This window comes from Prionailurus bengalensis, chromosome D1, assembly GCF_016509475.1.
Source record: "Prionailurus bengalensis isolate Pbe53 chromosome D1, Fcat_Pben_1.1_paternal_pri, whole genome shotgun sequence".
NCBI lineage: Eukaryota > Metazoa > Chordata > Mammalia > Carnivora > Felidae > Prionailurus > Prionailurus bengalensis.
Genome location: NC_057346.1, coordinates 107,778,701 through 107,802,561, shown reverse-complemented (window position 1 = coordinate 107,802,561; position 23,861 = coordinate 107,778,701). Strand labels below are relative to the sequence as shown.

Sequence of the window (23,861 nt, the reverse complement as noted above, 5' to 3'; positions counted from 1 at the left end):
AAGAGGGAGGGGGGTCCCCCTTGCGGAAGGGGGGGGGCGGGGAGTTCCTTGGCAGGAAGGGAAATGGAAGGAAAAGCTGGGCTCCACCCGGGCGGGCGGGCAGGCGGCCTCAGGGCCCCCGGGGCAGGCGGCAGTAACCCGAGCCCACTGGTGTGCGGGGCCGCTGTGCGCGTGGGTGGAGCTGACCCCCGGCTACTCCTGGGGGGCAGCGGGGTCTCCCCCCCAGGGGCAAGTCAGGGAGCCCCGGGGGCCCGCAGAGGGAAGCGCTCTCCACCCTGGTCCTGACCCCACCCCCTGGAGGTCTAGCCCCGGCCCCCAGGCCCCGCCCCCCGGGCCCTCCCTCCCACCCCAGGGCCAGATGTTCAGCTGGCGGAGGCATCGGCTGGGGGAGGGGTGCTGAGGCCGCAGCCGGCACTACTTCCCTGCCAGCAGCTTCATTGTGTGCGCGAGGAGCGAGCGGCGGCGGAGAGCGGGCGAGCGAGCAGCAGCCCGAGCGCGGCGGGGAGAGCGAGCGCGCCGGGGAGGGTGCGAGGCGGCGCCCGCGGCTGCGCTCCGCCCGCCTCCCGGCAACTCTGCCCAGCGCGGCGCGCCGTGCGCGCCGTCCCGCCGCCGCCGCCGCCGCCGCCACCGCCACCGCCGGGGCCCCGCCGCCTGCCGTCGCGGGCAGGGGTCTGGTCGGGACGGGGGTCCCCGCCTGGGGACTGGGGCATCCCGGTGCAGCCGGGAGGCGTGCAGCCCGCGGGGGGCGCCACTTGCGCCGCAGCGCCCGCCCGCTCAACTGCGTGGGCGGGAGGGCGGTGGGGCTCGGAGGCGCCCCAGAAGCCGGGCGCCCCGACTTCTCCGAGGGAGCCCCAATCCCGTGGGGCGTACAGAGCGAGCGCGCCCCAGCCGCACCGGACCTTGCGCTCATCCCCCGCGTACCCCACTTCTGCACAAACTTTTCTGACGCCCTCGCCCGTGGGGGTCGCGGCGAGCGCTGAGCTGTCCGCAGGGCTCCCGCCCCGCCGGACCCTAGCCACGCTGACCTCCTGCCTCTCGTAGCCTCAGTGGCGACCTCTCCAGGCCGGGCCGGGCACGGCACTCGAGGCGAGCGCGGCAACCACCGCGGCTCTCCGAAGGCTCCCGCGCCCCCCGGGGCAGCTGGGCGGGGTAATGCCCTCCGTGATGGAGAAGCCGAGCGCGGGCTCCGGGATCCTGTCCCGCAGCCGGGCCAAGACGGCGCCCAACGGCGGGCAGCCGCACTCGGAGGATGACAGCAGCGAGGAGGAGCACTCGCACGGTGAGCCCGGCGGCCTAGGGTTAAAGGTGCACCGGCACCGGGGACGCGAGTGGGGCGGGGGGAGTGTTGCTGACCACGGGCGTTTTAGACTGATGGCTCCTGCCTTCCAGGACTGGAGCCTCTGCCTTGCTTCTTCCCCCAGCCTGGGGGCTGCGGGCACTGGGAATCCGGAGGCTGGGCCCCTAGCTGCCAAGGAGGCGGTCCTGCCCACCCCCGCCCTGCCCTCAGTCTCTGAAGGACTCGGGCGGCCCTCCTCTCCACAGTTTGGGCTGCTCATACCTTGCTACCTTGTAGGGGACTGAGGTCTGGCTGGGGCAGGGGCTGGAAAGACACTTCCACACCGAGCTGTGAGGCTCATGGGGTGGGGAGGAGCTTTGGATTCCCTGCGGGGCTATGGTCCAGGTCTAGGGGCAGCACCCGCCTCCCTCCCCCCCCCCCCCCCCCCCCCCCCCGCCAGAACAAAGGGCTCTGCTTGGCCTGGGCTCTAAACTGGCCCCTTGTCCTGGCACCCCCCCCCCATCTCTGCCGCCCCTGCCCCCCCCTCCTCCCATGGGTTATGACTAGGCAGGGTCTCTCCGTCTTCCAGTTTCTTCTGTGGCTGAGGGCAACTGAGGGGGAAGATCAGGGAAAAGTGAGCCTTCTGGAAGGTGGGGGCCCTGAATGGTCAGGAAGGAGAACCCCAGGGCAGCCACCACCCCTGCCACATCCTCCTGTCCTCCCTCCCTGGAGTCCTGACTGTCTCCCCTGGCTCCGCAGACAGCATGATCCGCGTTGGAACCAATTACCAGGCCGTAATTCCGGAGTGCAAGCCTGGTGAGTGGCAGGACAGGCTGCAAAGGGAGGGGAGCGGAGGGCCCATGGCTTGGCCCTGAGCCTCACCTGGGGGAGCCCTTGGCTGGTGCCCGCTGGAAGGACAGGCCAGCAGGCGGCGGGCGGGGGTGGGTGGCCCGTGGCATGCTTGGTTTTCCTGCTCTGCCTTCCTGTCTGGGTCTCTGCCCCTCCTTCCCTTCTGGGCCTCACCTCACAGGCCCCATTCCTCTGCCACCCTCTGGCCGTGGGTCCAGGCCAGTGCCACCAGGCCGATCCTTCTTGCGCCCGTCTTTCAGAGAGCCCTGCACGCTACAGCAACAAGGAACTGAAGGGGATGCTGGTGTGGTCGCCCAACCACTGTGTGTCAGATGCCAAACGTGAGTGGGGCAGGATCCTGGTTCGTTTGCATCCCTGGGAGCCGGGGGCTTGGGTTCGTGCCATTTGGTGGCCGGCTCTTCTCCCAAGTGGGCTGGAGGCTGAGGTGTGTGGGTTCAGCCCCTGCCCTGGGGCTCAGGCTCCGGGGCCTAGCCCCATCTGGGCGGGCTCGGGTCAGGAGGTGTAACCCTTTCTCCAATACCGGGCCCCTCCCACCCCCACAGTTGACAAGTACATTGCGATGGCCAAGGAGAAGCACGGCTACAACATTGAGCAGGTGAGCCTCGGCCCCATAGGGATTTGGGCGGTGGGGACGGGACGGGGCCGGGCGCAGCTGAGCCCGAGTCATTCCCTCTCCCGGGCCAGGCGCTGGGCATGCTCTTGTGGCATAAGCACGATGTAGAGAAGTCACTGGCCGACCTGGCCAACTTCACCCCGTTCCCTGACGAGTGGACTGTGGAGGACAAGGTGCTGTTTGAACAGGCCTTTGGCTTCCATGGCAAATGCTTCCAGCGGATCCAGCAGATGGTAAAAGCCCATTCCCCCTTGCCAGCGTTCCTTAGCCCCTCCGTTCTGACGAGCCCGCCCGGGGCCCAGGGTCCTGGGTGGGTCCCAGCCCCTGGCATTGCCCTTCCAGCTGCCTGACAAGCTGATCCCTAGTCTGGTAAAGTATTACTATTCGTGGAAGAAGACCCGCAGCCGGACCAGCGTGATGGACAGACAGGCTCGGCGGCTGGGGGGCCGAAAAGACAAAGAAGACAGGTGGGGGCCCTGGGGGCCCAGGGGCGGGGCAAGCTGAGCTCTGGGGGCCCTGGCCTCTGCCTCACTCCCTCCTTGGTCCCTGTGTCAACAGTGATGAGCTTGAAGAGGGACGAGGAGCCGTGAGTGAGGGGGAGCCAGATGCTGGAGACCCCAAGAGAGAGGTGAGGCCCCCCCCCCCCCCCCGCCCCGAGCTGGTCTGGCCCTGCCCATGCGCCCGCCTCGTCCTTGGGCTCCTCACCACCCACCCCTCTCCTTTCCCTGGCAGCCTCTGCCCTCTCGGCCCCTGAATACCCGCCCAGGCCCTGGGAAGAAGGAGGCCCAGGGGTCTCAGTACCGCCACCACCCGCTGCGAACCCGGCGTCGCCCACCCAAGGGCATGTACCTGAGCCCCGAGGGCCTCACCGCTGTGTCAGGAAGCCCAGACCTTGCCAACCTCACGCTTCGAGGCCTCGACTCGCAGCTCATCTCCCTCAAGCGCCAGGTGAGGGCCTGAGGAAAGAAGGGGCCCCGCGGACCGGGCCGCGGGCAGCAGGGAAGTACGTTGCGGGGACGGCTGAGGCGGAAGGTGTGTGGTGTGCACGCGCCGAGCCTGCCTCTGCCCCACCTCTTAGACATCTCAGTCACGGCAGCGTTCTCTTCTGGATCTTTTATAGAAACTGGTCTGCGAGCGGGGGAGAACCCGGGCGCCTCCCCTACTGAGCTGTTGTGAGGGAGGAGCGAGCTGGAAGGGGGGGGCGGCCACGAGCTGTGTTGGGAAGCAGAGCCATGGTGAGGGTTGGTACCGGTGGCCTTTCTGGCAGAAGAGTTTGAGGTGTCGCCTCTTGACCTTTTCAGGTACAAAGCATGAAGCAGACCAATAGCGGCCTCCGCCAGGCACTGGAGGGTGGCATCGATCCACTGCGCCCCCCTGAGGTAAGGTGGCTTCGGGTGTGGGTGAGGGAGGGGCTTGCCCCCCCCCCACACCTCCCCCACCCCCCCACCTCCCCCACCTTGTGGAGCAGAAAGGGAAGATCGCCTCGGAGGGCAGGGCCTCTGTTGCCATAATGTCCAGTCTAGAGGATATATTCCCTGCTCTCCAGGCCAACACCAAGTTCAACTCCCGCTGGACCACGGATGAGCAGCTCTTGGCCGTGCAAGGTGGGTTAGACCGGGCGGGGGGGGGGGGGAGCTCGGAGAGCGCCGGGAATCTCTCCCCAGCCTCCGAGGAGCCGGGGCAGCGGGGAAGGGTCAGGGAAGGAGCTCATTCGTTCTAAGGGGCGCTCACACTCTGCTGCCCTTTTGACCCTCGCAGCCATCCGTAGGTACGGCAAAGACTTCGGGGCTATAGCCGAGGTGATCGGGAACAAGACTCTGACCCAGGTGAAGACGTTCTTCGTGAGCTACCGGCGCCGCTTCAATCTGGAGGAGGTGCTGCAGGAGTGGGAGGCCGAGCAGGACGGGGCGCCCGGAGCCCCAGTCCCCATGGAGGAGTCGAGGAGAGGGGCCCCCCTGCCAGCCCCAGCCCTAGAGGAAGACGACGAGGTGAGAGCGGGCGGAAGAAGCCCTTCCGGGAAGAGAGGAGAGGAGCCGGCTCCGTCTTTGGACGGGGATGAGGGCACGCTCGAGTCCATTTCCCTTCTCTCCCCTCACAGGTGCAGATCACGTCCGTGTCGACATCCGTGCCCCGATCGCTACCCCCCGTGCCGCCCCCTCCTCCGCCTCCCACCTCGCTGTCCCAGCCGCCCCCGCTGCTGAGGCCACCTCTGCCTACGGCTCCCACTCTGCTCCGCCAGCCACCCCCGCTCCAGCAGGGCCGTTTCCTCCAGCCCCGGCTGGCCCCCAACCAGCCCCCACCACCTCTCATCCGCCCGGCTCTGGCTGCCTCCCGCCACAGTGCCCGCCCCGGCCCTCAGCCCCCACCCACCCTGATTGGAGCCCCGCTGGAGCCTCCAGCACCGTCACTCTGAGCCCTGCGGCCCTCCACCCGCCAGAGGCTCCAGAACCCCGTGGCTGGCCGTCCTTGGACACCTCTGGCTTCACTGAGGACAGAAGGGACTAGAGCTCTTGGCCAGGTCTTTCGAAGACCAGGAGCTGCCAGTGGGCACAGTCTGGACCTCTGGGTTCTGCACTTGTTTCTGGCAGCTGAGGCTCCACCCCCCAACCCGAGCCCGGGGGGCGGGGACTCAGGGGCCTTCTGAACTGGCCTGAGGGTACTTTTCTCTTCCTGGCTGGGGCTGGAATGGCTGCCTCCTAGTCTGCTGGGGCTTGGCCTTTGGGCCTTGGCCTTCGTGTAGAGGGGGTAGTGACCTTAGCTTGGGGGATGGGGGAGTGGACAGTGTAGGGGCTGTTCTTCCTCTTTCCTTTCTTTTAGCAATAAGTCAGGGTGAGGTGGGGAGGGGGCTGTAGGGGGGAGGCGGGCAGAGGTTCCTTGGGGCCTCAGTGTGGCCGAACTGGATGGGCAGCTCTCCTGTCTTCCGGAGCCTGCTGGGAAGTGCCATGGAGCTCTGAAGATGCCCGCTATACCCACTGCCCAAAAGCCTAGAGAAAGGAGGGCCGGGGACATATGCAGACATGGGTTTATTTTTCAATGTTTTTAAAAAATAAATAAAATCTTCCAAGTTCACTGAGTGCTCTCTCTTTTGCCCTTGAGGTCCCTGGGCTTTGCTTCCTGTCTGTGCCCCGAGGGTGGGAGGGAGCAGCCACCCAGCACTGGCCTCCCCCAGGCCTCAGACAGGAATCCATTCTGTCCTGCAAGGCTGGCGGGCTGGGCCACATCTTGCCCATGGGGACTGGGTCCCTGCCCGGTTGGGAGAAGAAACAGAAGGAGGCAGCTCAGATTCCAAACATTCTCTTTATTACGTGTTTGATCCAGAGGAGAAACTAAGTGCGGGTGAGGGGGGGGGGCGGGTGGGGAGGGGCCACCTTGCCTGGGAGGCCCCCCCACGGGCCACCACCCTCTCTGGGAGCCAAGCCATGCCCTCCAGGCCCCTCAGAAGAGCACCCGGGCTGTTCCACTGGGCAGGAGGGATGGGGAGGGAGGAAGAGAGGGAAGAAGGGAGAGGGGGAGCCCTTGGTCGGAGCCTGAGCCCGAGCCCACAGAGCCTGCAGTCAGGGCCTGGAGCAGGAGGGCTGAGGTTGGCTAGGCCCCTTCCTGGGACCCAAGGGCTCGCCTTGCCGCGGAGCCTGGGCTGGGAACAGGGGGGTGATGAGTAGGGGTGGAGTCATCATAAATCAAAAAAAGAAATAAAATAATAAAATAAAAAATAAAACCCATCACAAAAAAAAAAAATGTACAACTCAGGTGAGGGTGGGGGCAGCCTCGGCAGGACCCCCTCCCCCAACTTCTCAGGAACAGAAACAGCAGAGAAATAAATTAAGGGATGCGGCGGCCGCCACCAGCCAAGCGCCCATGACCAGCCACTCCCACACTGGCCGAGGAGGTTAGCAAGCTGGGAGTCACTAGGCCTGTCTGTCCCCCCACCCCCTGGAGGGCAGATGCTCCCGGCCCTGCTGCCCTATCCAGCCTCCTGCCAGCGGGCCCGTGGAGGCCCTGGGCAGTGTCTCCTGAGAGGAGGGGCGACAGTGTCAGGAAGAAAAGGCAAGGCCGAGATGAGTGGTGAGGGGGAGTCACTGCTATGGAACTAGCTGGTGCCCAGATTAATGCCAATGAAGGGGCAGGGGAGAGGAACGGCGAGGGGCTGTGCTTTCAGACAAAGGCTCTCCCCTGATGGAGAGTGCCCAGCATCCCTGTTCCGGAGACTAGCAGCCCAGGCGGCCCCCAGGGGGCCGAGGAGCCCATCTGCCCTGCAGTCCCCTCCCCTCTCCCGGCCCCGGGGTCAGCCCCGCCTTCTACCCAGGAGGGGTGGGAGAAGATGGCACAGACTTTTGAGGAGGGGAACAAAAGTCCCCACAGCAGCTTGTGGAAGGAAATGCCCGGCTCTGGGGAGGGAGGGGCAGAGGATACAGTGTGGAGGGGGCCGGGGCCCCGGGCCGCGCCTGCCAGCCCGGAGCTGCCGCCGCCCCCCACCCCCCAACTTCAGGGCTGCGCAGCGCCCCGCCCCCAGCCCCCCGGTCCCCGGCCCGGCCGTCCGGGCCTCCAGCCCTGGGGCCCGAGGTCAGGGGAAGGCCACCTCTGGTGGTTTGCTTGGAGGGAAGGAGGGAAGGAGAGGGGAGAAGCCCAAAGTGGGCCTGGCGGAGGGCCTGACGGGGAGCTCCACCACTCTTGCCTGAGAGTGTTCCAGCCCTGAGCCACCCTCCCGGGAAACCCCACAGATCCAGTCTCAACTGTCCCGATGGGGCGGGGAGGAAAGGTGGCCGCTGGGATTTTTTTTTTTTTCTTTTTTCTTTTTGGTAATAAAAAATTTCTTGGTTTAGGCGAAATACTCTGTGCAACCGCAGTACCGAGGGGGAGCCCCGCCCCCCCACCCCTCCCCCCCCTTCCTTGGCCTCCTGTGGGGGAGAGGGGGGAAGGGGGGGACTTTCTGGGCAGGGGCAAATGTTGGGGGGCAAGAACCGTCTCCCGTCCCCCCCCAAACATGGAAGAAGAAAAAAAAAACCAACCAAGGAGGGCGGGAGGGGAGAAGCGCCAGCAGGGGGAGACAGACCAATCCATCTCTGCAGTCTCGCCCAGGTGGGTCGGAGCCCGGCCCCAGCAGCTACGTCCAGCTGGCCCGCCTCCGTCGCCCCCCACTCCCGGCAGCCTGTTAAAGCTTGAGCTCGTTGGCTATTTTGGAGGCAATGTTTTTGAAGGCCATGGAGGTGCCCGATATCCGCTTAAATCGCACGCCGTTGAGAGACAGCCGCGGCAGTTTGCACACCTCCATCTCCCACTGCACGAAGTTCTCGTGGCCCGGCGTGCCGTGCATGCACAGCAGCATGTACTTCTCGTGCAGCTCGCTCTGGCAGCTGTTTGCGTCCAGCACCTTGCGGATCTCCCGCATCATCTCATTGGGCTCCATGGAGCTCGTGGTCTTCATACTCCACGTGAAGCGTAGCGAGCGCGGCTTGGCCTCCCGAAACTCCTCCTTTTCTTTGTCAGTGCCTCCGCCGCCCACCACGTGAGGTCTGCGGAGAGGGCAGAGGCGGGGGGGGGGGGGGGGGGTGTCAGGCCCGGGCCGAGGCACCCCACCCACGGGAGAGCCACCCTGGCAGATGGGCCCGGAGACCAGACAGGAGAGCGGGAGGGTGGCCCGGAGGCGACAATGACAATGCTGGAAGAGGGAGTGGCAGACCTGGTGGGGGGGGGGGGGGGAAGCAGAGGGAGGGTGAGAGGGGCGGGTGGTTTTGCCACCTGCATCTCTCTCTCAGGGAGGGCGGAGAAGGTGAGGAGAAGCCAGGCCCCGGCAGGGGACAGGAGGGCGCCAGTTCCATGCTTTTCTGGGAAGAGGGGAGGGTCAGGGGAAAAAAGGGGAGCACGTGCTCAACAGCCCTGAGCGGTTCGCAGACTGTGGACAGAGAGTAGCGGCTGGCCAGAAAGGTGAGCTGGGCGGTGGGGAGGAATCTGTAGCCCCAGACGCCCAGCCTAGGGCTCCTGCTTCCAGAATACATCAGCTGGGGTGTGGGGATTCTCTGAGGAAAGGGAGGTCCCAAGAGGGTGGGGACCGGGCAGAACCACTGGAGGAAGAGCCAGGAGGCAGAAGGAAGACAGGAGCAGGAGGCTCGTGGCAAGCCCGGTGGCCCGGGCAGGGCCGGTGCTGGCTCCGGCCCTCTCACCTGAGCGTCTCCACTCGGTCTTTGCTTTCAGGTTCATTCAGGTTCCTCAAAAAACAGAGCGAGGGAGAGTTTAGTGCTGGGACCTCTCGCTCCTTCCGCCGCCGCAGACCCAGGCGAGGGTGGGTCTGGTGAGGCGCCACTGGTGGGTGAGCGGGACCCGAGCCCGAAGGCCACTCGCCCGTCACCTGGCAGGCCAACACGGCTCTGCAGCACCTCACGCTGGCGGCTCGCCTGTCCCTTTCCAGCAGGGAGCCCGGCACATGGGGCCTGTCCCCCCCCCACGCTCCCAGAGCTCTGTGCTGGGGAGAAGGAGCCTCTGCTCCAGGGAGGGAGGGGGGTGTGGATGTGCAGACACACGCATGGAGCACAAGCCACAGCATGAGGCAGCTCCCCCACCAGCCCACAGCCAGGGCCTCACGCTGTGAACGGGTCTTCAACATCAGCATACCCAGGCCCCAGAGCCCTGGTCCTCTCGAAGGGAAGGGGCTGGGCTGGGGGGAGGGGGGGAGGGAGGGTAGACAGAAGCCTCTCCCGGGAGGCTCAAAGGGCCAAGAGCTGGAACTGCCTGGGGATGGGTGCCTGGGGAAGGGGAGGGGGAGAAGGGCCCGAGGCAGGCCGTGGACAAGCCCGCCTCCCCCATTCTTTTATGACTCCCCTGCCTGCCAGGCTGCCAGGCCATCTGCTTGTACAGAACGGAGGAGAGAGGGCAGGGCAGGGCCAGCACCTCGGGAGGGTGGGTGGGGAAGAGGTCTGGCCCCGCTGAGCGGCTTCTCCAGCTCCTGGCGGGAACATGGGTGCCTGGAGCCGGGATACTGGGGACTGCAGAGGCGGACAGGGATGTGAGGAGGATGAGAGAGAGCGGCAGCGGCACACGGAAAAGGAACACGAAGACACAACAGACACACGAATGCACACCAGCGCACTGCGAGCGGGGAGCCCGGGCTGTGCAGGGGAAGGAGCCTGCTGCTCTCCCCAGCCCCACCTGGTTCCTGCCCTGTGGGTGGAGGCGCCCTGTCACCGGGGCCTGTGAGTCAACAGCTAGCCATGCAGTGAAGAGCTGGGTGGGGAGCAGTGGGTGGAAAGGGGAAAGCCTAAAGACCCCGTCTTGGCATTAGTCAGTTGGGTCACCAACGTGCCTGCCGGTGTCCTAGCCCCAGCACGGGGCCTGGGCCGACAGCCTTGGGGAACCAGTGCTCCCAACCCGGCCCCTGGGTCTTCAGTTGGGTATCTGGCCCACCCAGGCCTCGAGAGGATGAGGACGGGGCCAGAGGGTGGTGGCCCAGCCAGGATCCAGTCTAGGAAGGGAGATGTCTGAGGGAGGGGGCGGGATCTCCCACTGTTTTGCCAGGACTATGGGGTAGGTGGCTCCCGCCCCAGAACATCCCGGCCCCCGGCTCTCTGGAAGCCATTGTCCTCATCCGGAGAACACAGCCAGAAGACAGGTGGCCTGATTCGTCCAGATAAATCCTGCTGGAGGCAGGAGGTGTGCTGGGTGGTGGTGGGGTGGGGGGCTAGTTCTAACAGGAGCTGCCAGAAGGGGGTGCCGTGCCCACTCGTGAGGCAAAGGCTCCATGGGCCTGGAAGGATCACGCTGGAGCCTTAGGACCCCGGCGTCCCTGTAGTCCTGCTATCCACAGGACAGGGGCAAGAGGTCACACAGCTCTGAAGTTCAGGGGACCAGAGAGGCGAAAGACCAGGAGACCCAGAATGAGGTACCATCCCAGATGCACTTGCAACCGTCGTGGAGCTTCTTCACAGCGCATGCACAGACAAGGGGAAGGGCCAGGAAAGGAACCCAATGCTTGCGACCGAAACCCAAACCTGGGGTGGGGGTGAGGAGACAATCTTAAAGGGAGAATTCCCTGAGAAGATCCCCCTTGCCTGTGGACAGGCTCTTCATTTGCAAAGCCATCTGCCCCGAGCGGCCACCCAGTCAGAGGCGGTCTTCATCCCTTTAAGATGGCAGAGAGAGGGCCACACAGACGTGGTTAGCAGACGGAAGAGGGAGCAAGAGCCAGAAAAGGGGAGTTAATGACGGAGGCAGGACACGGGACGCAGACACACACACACACACACACACACACAGCGGGCTGAACGCCTACCTTCTGGCAAACCTGAAAGACAGATTTCTAAAAAAACAAACAAAAAAAGACAAAATAAAAAAAGAAATAAAAAAAAAACCAACAAGACAGTATGTGGATAAGCAGGTGGGGAGTGGGCTTTACAGGTTCAACGGTCACCCCATTTGTGGAAGAGCCGCTCAGCGAGACGAGAGTCCTAGACACCGGGACCTGCCCCCGTCCCGCCCCGCCGCCCTGCATTCCAGGGCTGGAAAGGGGCACGGTTTCTGGCTGCTCCAGCTGAGCTGACTGAAGTGCACCAGGAAGGGCAGCAAGCCTGCTCTCCCCGAGCCCGCTGCTGCTTCTGGAGCTACCCTGAGGCGGGAGGGCAAATGGAGGGATGGGGACAGATAGCGTCCTGCCAGGCAGGATTGCTGGCTGCACCGTAAGAATCACAGCTGTCTCTCCGGGGCAGCTGGGGACCTGGGGACCAGGTGAGAGACCTCATGAAGAGAACTAACCCCCGCCCCCCCGCCCCTGCCGCCTCCGCGTTTGCTGCTCAGGAAAGCCTCAGCACACTGGGCTGCGAGGGAGAAGGCCACCAGGCCCCCACCAGCTACTTCGCTTCTGGCCTTCTTCCTGGTGAGCCTGGGGCAGAAAGACGAGGCTGGGGCAGAGGGTGCAAACTTAACCAGCTGAGTGGGGGGAAAGGAGGTCAGAGGGGGCGAGACGAAGGACCCGGAAACACTCTCCTTGCCGGCCCAGCCTGGCTCAGGCCTCATGACTTTGCAGCTGCGTCACCAAATATAAGTTTCCATGGGAACCCAGGAGAGAAGAGGGGGGCTTTTATTTTAGCATCTGAGTTCACACTCTCCTAGAGAGGAGGCGGCATTGGCCATCTGCTCTTGGGGCCAGAGAACGAGGGGTGTGTACAGGAGTTGGGGAGAGCCTGAGAAGGATGGACGGGTCTGGGATCATGAGGTGCTGACAAAGACCCAACTTCTTAGGCTTTCTAAGGCCTCTTCTAACCCCAGGACACAAGCCTAGTGCCGAGTCCCCACCCCCACTCCCAGGCAGGTAGGAAGACCTGGCCTCATTCTCTCTGCCACCCTAAGCCCCCGACTCACCTGCGTACAAACTTGGAAGTGAATTTGCTAAAGATGCTCCCCGAGGCCCCCCGCCGGCCCTGGCTGTTGCCAGAGGGAGACGCTGGGGTCACACCGTAGGGCAAATTCTGCTGGTCCCGCACCTGCCGGAGCTGCCCAGCGTGGAAGGTGCTTCGACTGGACACGCCCCGGGGGAAATTAGTTCGGTCTGGGGCTCCACCACTGCTGCTGATGTTGTGGGCGGAGGGGGAGGCGACAGGGACACGCTGGGGGGCCGTGCTGTGGGAAGAGAGGTGGGGGTGGGGGAAATGCATCAGGGCACAAGAACGTCATCACCACCGAGCACTTGTGGCATCCTGGGGTGGGAACAGGGGAGGGGGACGCTGGGGCAGAGGCAGCCATCACGGAGGACACAGAAGGAAGGGGTGTGACCACTGAGGACACCAGAAAGGAGGACATCTGGGTGGAGGTGGGAGGAGATGGTTTGGGGGAGGGAGGGAGGCAAGGGAGGATACGTGTGTGGAGAGCAGAACAGGCCAGACAGAAGAGGCTCCTTGGGAGCTAGGCACACTGGAGCCTCAAGGGGACAATGTCGACCAACCCTCAAGGATTGAATCCCTTTGATGCTGACTGTCCCTGGGGTCCTAAGGAAGTCCAGGAAGGCTCAGAACAAAAAGGCTTCCTTCTGGAGCCTCGGGACGGCTTCTTGCATATCTGTTCTGAGAGGGAGAACTGGAGGAAAAGAGGGGCATTAAGCTATTTTTTTGTTCCCTCTACTTCCTGACTGCAGGGGACAGAGAGCCATTGCTTGTGGCTAAGATGCCAAGAACAGAGCAGGACCCCCGGGGAGCGGGGAGAACTTGTTGGGAGGGGTGGGGCGGGGAGGGGGGGCAGGCTGAGGGCACCAGGTGCGCCAGGTGCCCCAGCACACTTGCCTGGGCCGCGGCACCTCACAGTTACTGTCCGTGGGGGGCAGCCCAGTGGCCTTGTTGGGGTGCACGGAGGCCGACATGGATTTCTGGTGCTGGCGGGGCCGGGCCGCAGAGACTGCGGCGGAAGCAGAAGCCGTGGAGGCCCGGGACCCTGGCATGGTTAGGCTAGGAGACAAAAGCAGCGAAGAGGCCTGGGTTAGGGGTGGGTGGGGGCAGGAGGCTCAGGTTAGGAAGCAAGGGCAGGGCAGGAAGGGCCAGAGCCGGGGAGCCTCGGCAGGATGCAGGTCAGGTCTGGGGAGCAGCAATGGGACTCGAGTCAGAGACCAGGAAGGCGGGGCTGGGAAGCGGAGCACCGGGGGTGAGGAAAGCGAGGCCAAAACCCGGGGGGAGGAAACCAAAAGTGCAGAAAAGCCGACGGGATGGAACTGCCTCTGGGTTGCACTGGTCCCCTAGGAACTCTAAGAACAAGGATGTTTTGTCGACAGAAAGAGCAGGGTGTTGGGGAATTTTCATTAAGCTCGGAAGAGGAGGAGCCAAGAATGCAACACACCAAGAGATGCTGACGGTCAAGGCTAGGGGACCTCTGTTCTCACGGGCACAGCCGCGGTCACCCTCAACACGTATGCCCCTCAGGTGGGACATCTCTCGGTTCTGCCCTGAGCTGGGGCCACCGAACCAAAGCCTCAGGCACTGGGGCCTAGAGGAGCGCCGTTGCTGTGCCCTGGCTGCAGTCAAGAAGCCCGAAGGTGGGGGTGCCTGGCTGGCTCAGTCGCAAGAGCGTGCACCTCTGGATCTCAGGGCCGTGAGTTCGAGCCCCACGCTGGGTGCCAACATTGCTTAAATTAAATAAATAAGTAAACAAACTAACTAACTTTAAAAAAAAAAAAAAAGGAAAGAAAAAACCCCACCAAATCAGGCGAGAATGCAGCCGAGATGACCACGGAGTCTCACTCGGTGTGCCTGCTGCAAGGAGCAGTCACAGGAGCACAGGGGATGGGAGACTTGGGGTGGGGGGTGGAGAGTGGCAGGGAGGAGGGCTGGTGCGTGGACAAGCTGGACTGGACAGAGCCAGGACGGAACTCCAGGGAGCGGGGGGGGGGGGGGGGGTGCTGACAGACGTCACCGCCGTGAGATGGCTGTGGGGGAGCATGGTAGGCAGGGCCTGGGTCCACTCACCTGTCTTTGCCATTCTGGATGGAGGCCTGGCCAAGGCTGGCCCTCTCCAAAAGGGGGGAATTCCTGCTTCGGTTTGTGCTGGTGGAGAGGACGCTGTTCTGTGGGAAATAAAGGGCAGAGGTGTATCACAGACACCCATGTGTTCTGTTCACAGGACTGGCTTCGGGAAAAGAAAGGATTCTGCTTTTCAAACTCTTGGGGGTAGGCTTCGTACAGCAAGCAAACATGGCCCCGGAGGCAAGGTCAGGGAGGCAGCTGGAGGGAGCTGCTTGGAGAGGGTGGGCCCCACTGCAGGAGGGACGCTCACCGTGGAAGGGGTGGGGGTGGTCTTCTTCCTCTCCAGGCCGGGCAAGGGGCTGGCGGGCACTTTGGCTGTGCTGCTGGCCTTCCGCCCTGACTCCCGGTCGTCCTCAGGCCGCTTATTTTCTGCGTTATTACTCTGAGTCTTCTTAGAGTAGGAATTGGACGTGGGAATGGCAGGACCAGCTGCTGGGTCAGAGGGAATGGATAAGGGCGAGGGGCCAACTAAGTGCCACACACACACACACACACACACACACACACACACACACACACACGGTGCTCTCCTGCAGGCCTGCCAGCAAGCTGGCAAACCCCATTTGAAGTTGAGCGAAGTTAAGTGACTTGCCCAAGGCCACGCTACTAAGACGTGGCTGAAGTGGGACTGAAACTCAGCAGTGTCATCCCAAGCCCCCGGAACCTATGTCCTTTCAGGAGGGGGTGAGTCCGCCACCTGCAACTCCCCAAAGCACTCACCCTGGTCACTGAAGCGCCGCTGCTTGGGGTTGGCCGAGACGCTACGCTGTACCTTGTGGGAGGGGGAAGGGGCATTGCTATTGGTCAGATCAGCTGAAGGCCGGGGCTTCAAGGTGATGGTGTCACCCTCCAGCTGCAAGCAGAGAAAAAGGAGGTAGAAATCATGTGGAGATGCGCACAGGTGGACCCACTTACACACCACCTTGCCCGACACAAAGCCTCCCCGGACTCCCATGGGACATACTCCTGCAGGAGCCAGGTGCATCTAAACACTCCTGGAGACACACAGGCCCGGACACAGCTCCTGACAAACAGAGCCAAAGACTCCCGGCCCCCAGCACACGGAAGACCCCCACCCCTAGAGAGGGATACACGTGCCCATAAGAACACACATTCAGACTCCGAAACCACACCCTCCTGCTCCCAGCTAGATTGTTCCTGACCAGGCAGAGGTGAGAACCGAGAGAGGGAGTCCTACACTTCCAGGAGAAGAGCAGGGCGGGGAGGCCAGGAGTGCATGTAGGGACACGCAGATGGTGTGCAAGACCACTCTCCCACACACACCCAGGGACTCACACACAGACGCGGTTACCCAGACGGGCACAAGAACAAACACGAAGCCTCCAGATGAACAGACGGGAGGACGGACATACACGCGCACAGATACAGACAGCCAGACACCAGCGACACAAAGACTCAAGACCCGTATGAGAAAGGCACAGAGACCCACACACCCAAACACCTGGAGACAGACACTTCCAGATGCAGAGGGACACAAACACATGGAAACAGACACGAAGGTTTCTCAACAGACAAAGAACTGCTCCAGCCAGACCGACCTAAACCCGGCCTAACCAACACAGACTGAGCCAGATCTACTCACCCGCCTGGAAACCCAACCCAGGCCCAGACCCCACCAGCCTTCCTATCCATTCACTGACAGAGACCAGTGAAAGCAAAGGCCAGAGAGCTTTACCCACCAGAGCCGAGGCTTAAAATTCGTCAGCAGAGAGCACACCTACTCAGAGAGGAGCTTCTGCCCTCAACGGGTGCTAGAAGCACGGGGTTGCCAGTGACAGCAAAGCTGGCCAGCAGGGAATAGAGCAGGGGGCACACACCTCAGAGCTCTTGTAGCCCAGGAGCAGATAGGTGGCCATCACCTCGTTGTACCTCTGGCCCACCAGTGAGTCCTGGATCTCTTCCCGTGTGTAACCCATGGACACCATCAATTCTGCACAGGGGGGACATACAGTTAAGGCTGGTCCTGAGTCCTAGGGAGTTCAACCTCACGGCTCAGCAGATCCTCACCTGTCCGCCGGGGGTCCTTGTAGTCAGGGAGTGGCTCCACGTAAGGCTTTAATTCGTCATCTTCGTGACCCACATTCATCCATCGATCTTTCATGATTTGCTGGGGGAGCAAAGGGAAGCGTTAAGGGCAAGGAAGAAGGAGACTCAGCTTGGAGGTGTCCCAAGGAACCCAGAACTTTCCAGTCAGCTGGGCTCCTGGCTGCTCACCTCTAAAGTGCCTCTCTTGCTGGGATTGAGAATGAGAAATTTCTTAAGCAGGTTTTCACAGTCCGTGGACATGTAGAACGGAATGCGGTATTTTCCCCTCAGTACCCGCTCCCGTAGCTCCTATAGTAGGAGAGAAATTTATTATTATTATTTTTTAGTTTTTTTAATGTTTATTTATTTTTGAGAGACAGAGAGAGATAGAGATAAACAGACAGAACACAAGCAGGGGAGGGGCAAAGAGAGATGGAGACACAGAATCCGAAGCAGGCTCCAGGCTCTGAGCTGCCAGCACAGAGCCCGACGTGGGGCTCCAACCCACCAACTGCAAGATCATGGTCTCAGCCAAAGTGGAGCGCTTAACCGACTGAGCCACAAAAGCACCCCGAGAAATTTATCATTATTATTATTTTTTTTAAGTAAGCTCTATGTCCAACCTGGGGCCTAAACTCACGACCCTGAGATCAAGAGTACCCCTGGTCTACCGACGGAGCCGGCCAGGTGCCCCAGCAGGAGGGAAATTTAAATCACCCCAAGACCAAGGGAAGAAACCTAACATCCAGGCTTCTGAGAGCTTAAGACTTGACCAGGCAGATACACATGAAACACAGTAGGAGACAGAGAGCTGGAGACAAGGCACCTCACCAGAGAGGCACTGAGGTCAAATACGCCGTGCCCGTTAGCTTGACCAGCCTGAGGCCTGCCATCCAAGCGCCTTGGAAGGGTGAATGGACAATCTATAATCTATCCCATCCCTAGAGGAAGGAACTGAGGCCATTCCACTGTGTGCAGAAGGCCCAGTGTCTCCTGCCATACCTTTACCCAGCCCTCCTCTGAAGCTCTGGCTTGGGAAAAGGGTAGAGGTGGCAAAGGTCAGAGGTCAGGGGTAAGACCAAAGGGGCTGAGAATGGAAAGGAGAAGCAATAAAAATGACCTAAGCCTGGGGCACGGGGCTGGCTCAGTTGGTGGAGCACGTGACTTGATCTCGGGGTTGAGTTTGAGCCCCACGTTCAGTGTAGAGATTACTTAAAAATTAAATCTATCTATTTTTTTTATTTAATTTTTTATAATTTATTTATTTTTTATTTATTTAATTTAAGACCTAAGCCTGTGCTTCACTCCACCTTGAGGTTCTGTCCATCAAAAGGCAGGGACCCGCTGACCAGTGTATACAGGATAACTCCCAGGCTCCACACATCCACCTCGGGTCCGTCATACTTTTTGCCCTGGAAGAGCTCTGGGGCAGCATACGGGGGACTGCCGCAGAAGGTATCCAGCTTGTTCCCAAAGGTGAATTCGTTGCTGAAGCCGAAGTCTGCAATCTTGATGTTCATATCAGCATCCAAGAGCAGGTTTTCCGCCTGGGAGGGAAGACGGGAAGATGGAAAATGTTCGGACCGAGCGGACCACGGGAAGGCATCGAACAGGAAGGGGCTGTGGGGGACGGGAGCACAAACAGGAAGTCGTCCCCTGTCTCAGAACATTCTCCACCAACTCCAGGGCAGGCCTTCAGTCCGCGTGAAGAGGCTGGCCCGGAGGAGGGCAGCGCGGACCACCCCTCACACGGGCGGCCACGGGAGCGCACGGGGGTCGGCGGGCTCGGAGACGCTGCGAGCTGCGCCGGGCTTCCGCCACGTCGGGCTCAGGTTAATCGCGGTCACGTCTGCTAGGACTGGGGGGCCAGGCGCCTGCGAGGTAGTCCACACTCTACCGTCTCAGGGAGAGAGCGGAGTGGGCGCGCGCCTGCAAAGCAGCTGTGGGGCAGCTGCGGGACACTCAACGTCCCTCCCTCGGTCGGCGGCCGGAAGGGCCAGCACAGCCCGCGGCTCTCCTGACGCGCCCGGCAGCACTGGAAGGTGATGTGCCCAGCGAGGAGATGGCAGAGACCCTCCGTTCGCTGGCCGGCTGACCTCTAAGTCCGGTCGTAAGGCCTACAGCGGAAGCAGCCCCAAGGGCTTCCTCATCATCTCCAAAAAATTAAAGGCTAGAGTTTCCCAGAACTCTCAGGGCCTGATGGTTAGGTCACCGTTGACAGGGGGTGAACAACCCAAACCTGACTCAGGGACAGGGGACGAGGGCACGTCTCACCTTTAAGTCTCTATGAACAATAAACTTCTGGTGACAGTACTGCACAGCAGACACTATCTGGAAGGAAGGAAGAAGGGTTAGGCGAGGGGCACCCGAGGGCGGGATGGCGGATCTGCGATCCGGTGACCTAGTTCCAAGCTGCCACATAGATAAGCAAAGCCCGAAGGACCCTCCACAGCCCACTTAGAGACAGGCAGCTCCTCCTCGTATGCCAAATCCCAAAGGGCAGAGGTGGGGCCCACACTCCGCACGGGGAGCCACACCCACCTGGCGGAATTTGGCTCGAGCCTCTTTTTCTTTCATCCTGCCATGAGCCACCAGGTAATCAAACACCTCTCCTGCAAGACACAGGGGTGGGGTCTAGGTCGGAGCTTACCGGGGCCGGGGAACACGGGGGCCCGTGGGAAGAGGTGGTTCCACACCTACCTCCGCTAGCGTACTCCATGACAAGGTAGAGAGTTTTTTCAGTCTCGATCACTTCAAATAACTTAACTGCAACAGAAAGGGCCAAGCCGTGAGTCAGAGAAGTAGCAGGGGTCACACGCTGAGCCCTAACGTGAACAGGGGCATCCCGGGGATGAAAGGTCCCCCCACCCCGCCCCTGCCACAAGGGCAAGCTCCTCTCGTGGCAGCCACACTGCTAAGAAGAGCCCAGGGTGCCAGGGGCAGGGCTGGATCTTGAGCTGGGCATCCCCAGAGGCATCCTCAAAGACTCCCGACTCCAGAAAGCACTGCCTCGGGGAGGGACACAGGCTGGGAAGTGGAGCCGTGCTGTGGAGGAGGAAGGAAGGAAGGAACGGCATCTGGTTCTCACCTATGTTGGGATGATTCAAAACCTTCATTATTCTTACTTCGCGGAATAGCTGGAAAATAAAATACCAGGGGTCACGCTTGCTTCACTTGCTCCCCTCAGGTCCCCTCCAAACGGAGCCACTGTTTGAATTCTTTTCCCAAGAGAGAAAAAAGGCGGAGGAAAGAAATGGGGCAGCCGTCCAGGTCCCCCATGCCTGTCCCTGATGGCTGAGAAGTAGGTGAAGAGGAACGAGAGCAGAAGCGTCGGCAGGAGGAAAGCTGGGCTCTAGCGACTTGCACCCTGGGGTTCGGCATCTGGCTAAAGCGGCCAAGTGTCCTCTGTTGCAGTCTCCCCAAATCCAACCCCCAAAGAGCAGACGGGTTTGGCTGGGTGCCTCTGAAGGAGGGAGCGTGAGCCCATGTACATGAATATTCAGAACCAGGGCTGCTGCTAAAGTTCAGTGACAAAACAGCCTCCAGCTTGGTCTGTGTGAAGGGGTGGGGGCTGGCAGGGGGGTCCCCACCGTCTTCTGGTTTACAGAAGTCAGAGGGCTCTGCACTGGTGGGCAGGCCCTTCTCTCCTGGGCCTCTGGGGTGGTGACAGAAGAAGCCGCTCCTATATATAGCTGATGCCAATTTTAATCAAGCCCACCTCCACACACTCACGCTCTCTTTGTGAAACAAAATCAGGGACTCCAAACCATGTATTTCCATAAAGAAAGATGACAGAAACGAACTCCATCCCCTCTGCGGGGGCCAGAGAACTGGAGGTGGGATCTTGGTAACTTCCAGGCCTCACCGTTTGCACAAAGAGCAGAAGTAGTTGTTTGCATTTTGTTGTTTTTTGGGGGGGTGGGGGGTGGGAAGGGGAGGAGAGGTCTCTCCAGGACCTCTGGAGATAATTCAGGATATAGTTCATGGAATAAAGTGAACACGGTTTTTGTGTTCTTTGTTTTCCCTTTAAGGAGGTCCGAGAGCTTTTGCGAGCTGAAAAGGAAGAGACGGGCTTTCCAATCTTCAGGAATCTGATTCTGAACTTGGCTCCCTTTTCATGTTAGAGCCCAGGTTTCTCTTGCTTTCTTCCCTGGTCCAGCAGTTGTCTTGGATGAGAGGCAAAAAGTCCTGGACGCCACCTCAGGGGTGGTAAGCAACACTGAAATGGGGCTGGAGGCAGCTGCCTGGGTTCTTCGCCTGAGGGCACCCACTTGGCCTGGAAGGGACATTCTCTGGGAGAACATGGGAGTTTTCTGAGCTCAGCTGAGAACCCTGAGGGGGCTAGATTCTTCAGTGTTGTCCTTCCTACGGATCACTGCTGGGATCAGATTTAAACAGAGTGATTCGGCCAGAATCAGACTGGCCTTGGTAACAGAGTGTGTTAAAAGGCTTTTAAATTGGCTACGTTTGTCCGGGATTGGTGCCTTCCAGCCAGTCAGGAAGAGGCAAGGAGGAAAAAGAGGTAGGAAATAAGATGGCCAGGCTGACTCTGGCAGTTATCATACGGCAGGCTGGACCGCACCAAAGACCAAATGGCCCACACCAAGCTGGCTCCTACTCTGTAAGCTCTGAGCCAACATGTCAGGAGTAGCCCTCTTTCCCTTTCTTCGAGAAAGCCCCAAGCAGGAAAGCCCTGGTGATGACAGCAATGTTTCCTCTGAACCAAAGAACCTTGAGGGGATCCCGGGGCTTGAGTGAGCATCAACCAGGAAACACTTTGCTTTTGACTGCCAGCGTGTCAAGGCACCTCAACCTCCACACCGTAATTCTGTGAACGCCTCTCTCAATACCAGCCCCCAAGCCCTAGTCCTAAGCTTCTCAATCTCACTGTAGTTGACTGTTAGCATGAGGTTATGCCCTCTCTTAAATAACAGGGTGCTCCTGAAAAGAAAATTTCAGCTTACCTCGTGAGAGAACCAGGTGAAGCAAGATCAGAGAATCTGAGCCAGGGTCAGCTGGAGTATGGGGGCACAAGGAATCTGACTGACCTGAACAGGGGAGGCTTTTGGGGAGCCAGACGGGAGACTTCCTCTTTCCCCCAACTGCTGGAGCCCAGCATGGGAGGAGAGGGCAGAGAGTGTCCAGTTCTACGTCAACCCATCACTGGCAAGCTGTCTCATTCTGCAAATCAAAGCCTCCTTTTCGCGTTCCTACCAGCTCTTCATAGTTTCCCGACCGGGGGGGTATGTGTTCCCACCTGGAGGACTCCCCTGATCAGCTAAGACTGACCTCAGTTTCCCACTGTAAATAAAGGAGGGAAGAAAAAGTTCAACCTCATCTAGCGAACACTACATGTGGATGACTCTGTGACTTTTAGCCAAGAGAAGCCTAGGAGTGAGAAGGCAAACTGGGACTACCTGTCCTTTATCTGCACAAACTGTCAGGGGCTTGAAACTGGAGTCGAGCTTCTAAAAACCCAACCTTCTATACTCATCCCCTAAAAGGCTGCTGGCACAGAATGTGGTGGCAGGCTCCCTGCCCCCTCTTATCCCTGTACTTCTAGAGCCACTCCCCTGGATCGTTCTAGATCTTGGAATCACCAAACGCATGTTTCTAGAAATGGCTAGGAACGTTGTGTTTTTGCATAGGGCCACAGGCCAGCAGATGACACGATGCAGGAAGTAGGTCAGACAGGCCAAATGGCAGGGAAGGGCAGAAAGACTTCTAAAGAGCCAGTGCCCGTGGCCAGGAAGCCTACCCAGGGGGAGTCAATGCAGTGGATCCCATCAGAGCCCCACAGGTAGCACAGCCACAGAGCACTGGGGACAGTGAAAAGACGAAGAGATTTTAAAAATGGGGATTCAAGGGGAGGCCCACACGGGATCGCTGACCCCTGATGAGAGGTTTAGAAAGGAACAGAAGATGTTGTATGCTTACTTTCTGGAGGCTGGAGGAGTTCAGTTGAGTCTTGTCAATGATCTTCACAGCTACCTGCACATGAGACAAAAAGCCCAAGTTTCCCTCTCTGAACAGGAGAGACCCAGGACTCGACTCTCCCTCCTCCTCTAACCCTATCCCCGTCAACACATCTCTCTGTCCAGATTTCATTTCCAGCTGACAAATAAGAGGTGGCTGTGGCAGTCCCACCGCTACCTCCTGGGTGCCAACAGTTGGGGGGTGCGGCCACGCCCCACGGCCCGTCCCCAGAGCTCACCTCCTTCCCGGTCAGGATGTGCCGGGCCAGCTTCACCTTGGCGAAGTTGCCTTTGCCGATGGTCTTAAGGAGCCGGTAGTTGCCGATATGGGGCTGCTCGTCAGCAGAGGCGGCTGAGTTGCGGCCCCGCAGCATGTTGGACTTACTGCTGGGCTTGGGGTCAAGGTGTCCCAAGGTGGGCTGTGGGGTGGAAACACGCACACCTTTCAGGACGCTGACTTCTCAGTTCCCCTTATCGTTGCCCTTAGCTCTCCACAAAAAAACCTAAGAGGCTGGGGCGGAGGTGGGTGGGGAGGGGCGGACGGCAGGGGGCTGGCAGGCAGGCAGAGTCAGAAGGCAGTGGGGGGAGGAGGAGGAGATAAGGAGCGCCGGTCTTCAGTGCCAACATCCCGTGGGCGTGGGAGCCCGGGCCCTGCACCGCAGGGCGGTGCAATCGGCCCTTAACAACCCACCAGCCCTCCACGTCCTGCGGGAGAGCGCCTCCTACTGCTCGCCCGGCTGCCTCTTCACGCCGCGAGGCTGCGCAGCAGAACATCAGAATTCCTTCCCCGCACTCAGCGCCATGCCGCCCTTCACCTTCACCTTTAGCATTTGTCACTTTACACCGATTTGCCGTCCATCCCGTTGAGATGGGAGCGGATGAAGGCGGGCGGATGTCATTTACTCACTGATACATCCCAGCCCCTACACGATCTGAATTCTGGGAGATGCTCACTCAAACACCTGCGCAACGAACACGCCGAATGCCAGGGTCTGAGCAAGGCAACCGTCTGCCCTCCCGGGACGGCCCGCAGCTCGGGCCAACGGTGTGAGGACGCAGAAATGACAGCAACGGCACTGAACAGCTCCGCATACGTGACACAAAAAGGGTGCAACCCAGACGAACGCACACGTGTCCAGGAAGACTTGTGTGTTCCTCAGAGGGCTAAACCCGGAGTCACCGTGTGACCCGGCAGTGCCACTCCCAGGTGCAGCACATCAGAGAAGTGGAAACAGACGTCCACACAAAAACTCATACACCAGTGCCTGCTGGGAACAGCCCACATTCACAACAGCCAAAAAGGGGAAACAACACAAACGTCTGTCAGTTGGCAAACGGACAGACACATTGCAGGATATCCACGTGGTGGAATATTCGTTGGCAGTCAGAAGAAATGAAGCAGTGACACGCGCTACAACACGGACAGACCCTGAAAACCTTCCGCTACGTGAATAAAGCTGGTCACAAAGGACCACGTATTGTATGAGCCCATCTATTTGAGAACAGGCAAATCCAGAGAGACGGAAAGATCAGTCTAGGGCTGAGGAGGGTGGAGATTTAGCGGGGGACAACTAAGGGGTACGAGGTTTCTT

General features: G+C 60.5%; 2 protein-coding genes across 9 annotated transcripts in view; one reads left to right on the top strand and one right to left on the bottom strand.

The window, feature by feature from the left end:
• The first annotated feature begins 1,146 nt into the window (after positions 1-1,146).
• Positions 1,147-5,828, top strand: RCOR2 (REST corepressor 2). Of its 2 annotated transcripts, XM_043581507.1 has the most exons (12): positions 1,147-1,279; positions 2,036-2,092; positions 2,386-2,466; positions 2,689-2,741; positions 2,831-2,992; positions 3,102-3,226; positions 3,318-3,387; positions 3,492-3,707; positions 4,061-4,138; positions 4,306-4,363; positions 4,518-4,747; positions 4,858-5,828. In XM_043581507.1, the coding sequence occupies exons 1-12, from the start codon at positions 1,153-1,155 to the stop codon at positions 5,170-5,172; spliced, it is 1,572 nt and encodes a 523-aa protein (XP_043437442.1). In that variant the 5' UTR covers positions 1,147-1,152; the 3' UTR covers positions 5,173-5,828. The 2 variants fall into 2 exon arrangements, with proteins under 2 accessions (XP_043437442.1, XP_043437443.1); XM_043581508.1 differs by lacking the exon at positions 4,518-4,747.
• Positions 5,829-6,037: 209 nt separating this feature from the next.
• Positions 6,038-23,861, bottom strand: part of MARK2 (microtubule affinity regulating kinase 2) — a 58,626-nt gene continuing 40,802 nt past the window's right edge. For 2 of the 7 annotated variants that reach the window (XM_043581500.1, XM_043581506.1), the window contains exons 2-19: positions 22,509-22,688; positions 22,232-22,285; positions 19,383-19,431; positions 18,995-19,060; positions 18,836-18,906; positions 18,569-18,625; positions 17,605-17,841; positions 16,484-16,603; positions 16,277-16,376; positions 16,087-16,199; positions 14,969-15,101; positions 14,499-14,677; positions 14,192-14,289; positions 13,019-13,180; positions 12,105-12,362; positions 11,020-11,046; positions 8,918-8,962; positions 6,038-8,269 (exon numbers count right to left, since the gene is read on the bottom strand). In XM_043581500.1, coding sequence (XP_043437435.1) covers positions 7,909-8,269; positions 8,918-8,962; positions 11,020-11,046; positions 12,105-12,362; positions 13,019-13,180; positions 14,192-14,289; positions 14,499-14,677; positions 14,969-15,101; positions 16,087-16,199; positions 16,277-16,376; positions 16,484-16,603; positions 17,605-17,841; positions 18,569-18,625; positions 18,836-18,906; positions 18,995-19,060; positions 19,383-19,431; positions 22,232-22,285; positions 22,509-22,688 — 2,310 coding nt within the window. In that variant the 3' untranslated portion in view covers positions 6,038-7,908. The remainder of the gene's footprint in view (positions 8,270-8,917; positions 8,963-11,019; positions 11,047-12,104; positions 12,363-13,018; positions 13,181-14,191; positions 14,290-14,498; positions 14,678-14,968; positions 15,102-16,086; positions 16,200-16,276; positions 16,377-16,483; positions 16,604-17,604; positions 17,842-18,568; positions 18,626-18,835; positions 18,907-18,994; positions 19,061-19,382; positions 19,432-22,231; positions 22,286-22,508; positions 22,689-23,861) is intronic. The other 5 variants (XM_043581503.1, XM_043581502.1, XM_043581501.1 and 2 more) reach the window with 5 other exon arrangements.